Source organism: Grammomys surdaster, unplaced genomic scaffold, assembly GCF_004785775.1.
Source record: "Grammomys surdaster isolate TR1022 unplaced genomic scaffold, NIH_TR_1.0 255, whole genome shotgun sequence".
NCBI classification, from domain to species: Eukaryota; Metazoa; Chordata; class Mammalia; order Rodentia; family Muridae; genus Grammomys; species Grammomys surdaster.
This window is the reverse complement of record NW_021604696.1, coordinates 7,228,102-7,233,264: the sequence shown is the minus strand read 5'-3', so window position 1 is coordinate 7,233,264 and position 5,163 is coordinate 7,228,102. Positions and strand designations below refer to the sequence as shown.

Here is a 5,163-nt window from a genome sequence, read left to right as displayed (position 1 = left end):
ATCTGCCTGCATATCTCTGAGTAACCCTCCTACGTTGGTTCTTCCCAATGTAGACACTGGGAACCCCGAATCACCTGCCAACACATTCATCTGTGATGACACTTCTGCCTCCCTGTATGGAAGGGACAGCCATGTTTCCAAGTCAGGCTTAATTAAAGGTCTTGAATTCTTACACACAAAAAGGGAGCAACCTCTTCCTTTTCATGGCAGGCTTAGATGTTTTTATGAAGGACTAGTGAAAATAACATCGGCTCCGAGATTAGAGCTAGAGTGAGAGACAGCAGCTCAGCGGCAGGACGTTGATAACCACAGAACTGAGTCTTCCGTCTCTACTCCTCTCCCCTAGTATGCAGACAGTGTGGATCTCAGCGATAGGATATTGCTTGTATACAAATAAAGAGATACTCGTGGATACCCAGAGGTACAGGTTGGGGGGTGTACTCACCCTGTTTCGCTCCTCTCAACCAGGGATGATCTTATCATTGAGCAAGACAGAGCATACTTGTTTTGGCTGATTTTAATGAGAGCACTCCGAGGGCAAAATTCCTGCAATCACACGGAAAGAGGTCGTGATTTGTGAACAGCTTTACTCCATCTCAGGCCGTTACCATAGCTACCAGTCATTGTCCTGCTGAGGGTGCCTCTCGGGAGAGCGGGTTAAGCTCTGAGCGTAGCATTATAATTTTTTTTTTTTCTGAATTAAAGCCAGTTTTTCCTCTCTGTCATTCCTGAAAATTCCAGGTCAATTGCTAAGTCTATCCTGGTTAGTTACACACACGTAGACACACACATACTACATGCATACACACATATACACACGTATCACACATTACATGTACACCATACACACACACAGCACACACTCTACATGCACACACCATACACACATACCACAGTACATGCACACCACACACACACACTACATACACATATACACTACATGCACACCGCACATGTGACACACATGCACACACCACACACTACATACACACATGCACACTACATGTACACACACACACATTACATGCACACCACACATGTGACACACATGCACACACCACACACTATATACACACATACACACTACATGTACACACACACACTACATGCACACACACACACACTACATGCATACCACACATGTGACACACATGCACACACCACACAGAGGGAGAGAGAAAGAGAGAGAGCCCAAAGTGAGCCTGTCCAGCCATCATCTGCAGTTTGACAAGGAAAGCTAAGTGACTCTCTCATATAGAAACAAGAAGAACATGTGCTCTCAGCATGAGCAGAGTCCAAACCACAAGGCATTCAAGAGTAGGGGGAGTAGACAGCCGTGCTCCCTCCATCCAGCTCTGGCTGTCTTCTGCCCAGTGGGGAGGCCCTTCTCCGGGTGGCCACTCACTCTGCGGTTGTTACACTTCAAAACTGTGTAGAATTTCTCTGAAGCCACATTGTGATTTGGAAGCGCGATAACAATGGCGGGGACGTAGAAGTCAAATCCTCTGCTTGTCATGATTTTGGCAAACACGTAATCCCCAACCTGTAGAAGAAAGTGCATTTCACGGCAAATCATTTGTTCATAGAGTTCATACGTAATTTAAGTTTCAAGACAACTCCCGATGACTGGCAGGTATGGGTAAGAAAGTCATATATAGATTTTTTTTTTAATCAGATAAGAAAGGGTTCTAGAATCCTCTAAGCTGATTTGGCCACACCCACAATTTTGTGAGCACTTTGGAAAACCCAGTTTTGGTAGGCATTTGGCAACTGCCAGGGGTCTGGAGATAGTCAGCAAGTTGGTAAGGATTCAAGAACTCACAGAGATTGGTAGCAACAAAGACTGGGGTGAAAGAGTGTGGTGTGTGATATAAGGAGATGGGGATCGTGTCCTCAGTGCTAGATGGGCTGTCCCCCAGACAAGGGAAAAGAGTGGGGTTGATGAATGTCAGTCCCAAGCAGAGACATGTGATGGTTTGTATATTCTTGGCCCAGGGAGTGGCACTATTAGCAGGTGTGGCCCTGTTGGAGTAGGTGTGTCACTGTGGGTGTGGGCTTTAAGACCCTCATCTTAGCTGCCTGGAAGCCAGTCTTCTCTTAGTAGCCTTCAAATGAAGATGCAGAACTCTCAGCTCCTCCTGCACCATGCATGCATAGATGCTGCCATGGTCCCACCTTGATGATAATGGATTGAATCTTTGAACCTGTAAGTCAGCCCAATTAAATCTTGTTCTTTATAAGACTTGCCTTGGTCATGGTGTCTATTCACAGCAGTAAAACCTTAACGAAGACAGTCATACATAGGTATAGATGGTTTTTGCAAAAGAGGCTGCTGGGTACCTGTCAGTGATCAGGAGAAGGGTGCTGGAGGTGTGTTGTGGGTCTGATTCAGGAAGTAGGAACAGGCCAAGGCTAACCCATCTGATCCCTCCCTGGTTTGTACCATGCAGGAAACAGCAACATGAGCCTTCAAAGGGCTTTCCCTTCTGTCCCTTGGCATCCCATCTTGGTGTCAGGATAGTGACACTCCGAAGGACCAGACATGGTGTAGTGCTTATGCATTTGTAATCAGATGAGAACACATTTGTCTGTCTCGTTTGTAGAAGGCACACGGTAGGGGTTGGGGGGATGGCACTGCATTATGACATCACAGGTCGGCAGCCACTGGCTACAAGGTCATGAAAAATCACAGGTTCTATCATAATGGATGCAGTCTTCTGTGATGAGAGCTTCTGGAGTCTGGGAGCCACACAATTTACTTCCCCCTTGAGACAGGTGTCTTGAGATATTATATAGGTCACTGTATGCGGTGGCCAGCTACATATGAAGGAGTTGGCACATCAGTTACCAGCAAAGAAACTACCAGGTGATAGGGACCAGAAACTGCTCTTCCTGCCCAAACACAAGCTCCCTCCCGGAGCCTAAGAGGGCCACATAGGGACTTTAGCATCCTCTGTAATCCAAAATCTGTGGGCAGTATAAAGCGGTGGTTCTTAACCTTCCTCATGCTGCAGCCCTTCAATACAATTCCTCATGTTGTGGTGGACCCCCAACCATAAAATTATGTTGTTGCTGTTTCAAAACTCTGTTTTGGCTACTGTTATGAATCGTAATGGAAACATCTGTGTTTTCTGATGGTTTTAGACAACCTCTATGAAAGGGTCATTTGCTTTCACAACCCCAAATGGTTGTGAACTATAGGTTGAGAACTGCTGGTATAGAGTTCCAGAAGGGATCAGAGAGCAGGTACCTGAAGTTGTGGACAGGGCATGGCGCCCCCAACAGGTGTGATGAAGGAGATGGGTACGACTTTGGTATCTCCGTACCTGAAGTCTACCAAGGCGTGGGAGGAACTCACACATTTCTTCACTACCCCTGAAAGAGTCAGAAGAAACAACAACAACAAAAAACCGTGAGGACAGCGACAGGTTTGCTTCTGCTGTGCTCTGTGCTGAGTCATAGCATATGTCTGTTTAAATGAGCACACCCTTTTGATGCCAGGAGGAAGAGAAGAGTCAGATACAGTTTGATACCTTCTGAGGCTGAATGCAAAGGAGAGAATAGAATGTTCTGGCTTCAGAGGTGCGGGAGGAGCGCTCGTTCATTTGGCACCAGCAATATCTGTCCTGCTGGTTGTTCTGGAAACATCTTCCTACTGGGTACCTCCCATAACCAAATCTCCTTATCTGTTTATTCTAGTCCTATGCCCTATAGACACTGAGCACAGGTAGTTAAATTTCTAAAGTAAAGAGGAAATATAAATGCCCAGCTAAATCAGCTTTTCATTTAATATTAGATAAATGAAAAGGTAACTGGACACATGCCATGGCTTTTTTTAAAAAAGGCAAAAAAAAAAGAAAGAAGGAAAGAAAGAAAGAAAGAAAGAAAGAAAGAAAGGAAGGAAGGAAGGAAGGGAGAGAGAGAGAAAGAAAGAGAGAGAAGAAAGAAAGAACCAGGCCAGCAAGTAGTTTGTCTTTTGGTTATGCAAAGAGAACATTGCATATATTTTTTAATCTTAAAATTTTATTTATTTAAAAATAGGACCTCATTTTGTAGCTCTGGCTGGCCTAGAACTCTCTAACTAGATGAGGCTAGCCTCCAACTTACAGAGATCTGTCTGCCTCTTCTTCCTAAGCATGGAGATTAAAGGCATGGGCCACCACATCTTGTCAATTTTATAATCTTTTTCATGTATGTGTATTGTGTATTATCGTGCTGAGGACTGAGCAAAGGCCTTGTACGTTTAAGGTAAACACATGTAAGTAACAAAGTATAGCATGTGATCACGTGCCGCCAGCACCTTGATCTTACCTGGGGTTTGGATAGACAAGCAGGGAGCTGAGTGACTGCAGTCAAACAGCTAATACAGGAAAGAAGGAATTCAGACACAGGAAAGCTTGGGGTTAACTGACCAGAAATAGTTTTAAAGGGGTACTCTGTTTCCTTTGCTTCTTTTTTTCCATTGTAACTTGTACCTATGATACTGGGCAGAGACCACTATGATTTTTCCAAGTTGTCCTCTGATAGACCTTCCCCCCCACCACCACATACACACACACTCTCCACATGCATGGCGTATGTGCCCACCCCTCCCCCACAAATAAAACAAATAAATGTAGACAGGCATGTTCAGAATATTATATATGTACTTAACACAATGGGTTATAAAAGAAATTATTCATTATGCAAATGAGAGATGAAAAGAAATGTCATTTTCTAGTATTCTTTTGCCTTGTGTATGGGGAGAAAGAGGAACATTGTTTTATTTGAGAAGTGGACTATCTTAGTGTGGCTCATGAAGCGTCAGTGTTCTGGGGAAAGCTCAGGGCTGAACCCTCTGCTCCTCGGTGCCATGTTCATTAGTAACCGAGCCTGAAGGACGTACCTGGAAAGTAGAAGCCATTTTCCTCACATCTGGCAATGACCTTCTGGCCTTTGAGAGGGTCTAGTCTTCTTGATCTGATTTTCTTTGTTGGATACCCTTGCAATTTCTGATGCTGAAAAAGACCAACAGTAACAACAGATGAGCTGAAAGTAATGCAGACAGTAAAATCAGGAACAGAGGCAACTTGTGGTCACCTCTGCTCCTTTGGGACACCTCTGTCCTACGTTAAAGATATTCTTCTCCTCTTCTTCCTCCTCCTCTTCCTCCTCCTCCTCTTC

General features: G+C 44.6%; 1 protein-coding gene across 1 annotated transcript in view; it reads right to left on the bottom strand.

Annotated features, from left to right (window-relative positions):
- The window catches only part of Vwa3b (von Willebrand factor A domain containing 3B), a 165,828-nt gene that overhangs the window by 8,887 nt on the left and 151,778 nt on the right, over positions 1-5,163 (bottom strand). Inside the window, 4 exon segments of the mRNA XM_028775375.1 lie at positions 446-546; positions 1,406-1,543; positions 3,251-3,375; positions 4,886-4,997. Coding sequence (XP_028631208.1) covers positions 446-546; positions 1,406-1,543; positions 3,251-3,375; positions 4,886-4,997 — 476 coding nt within the window.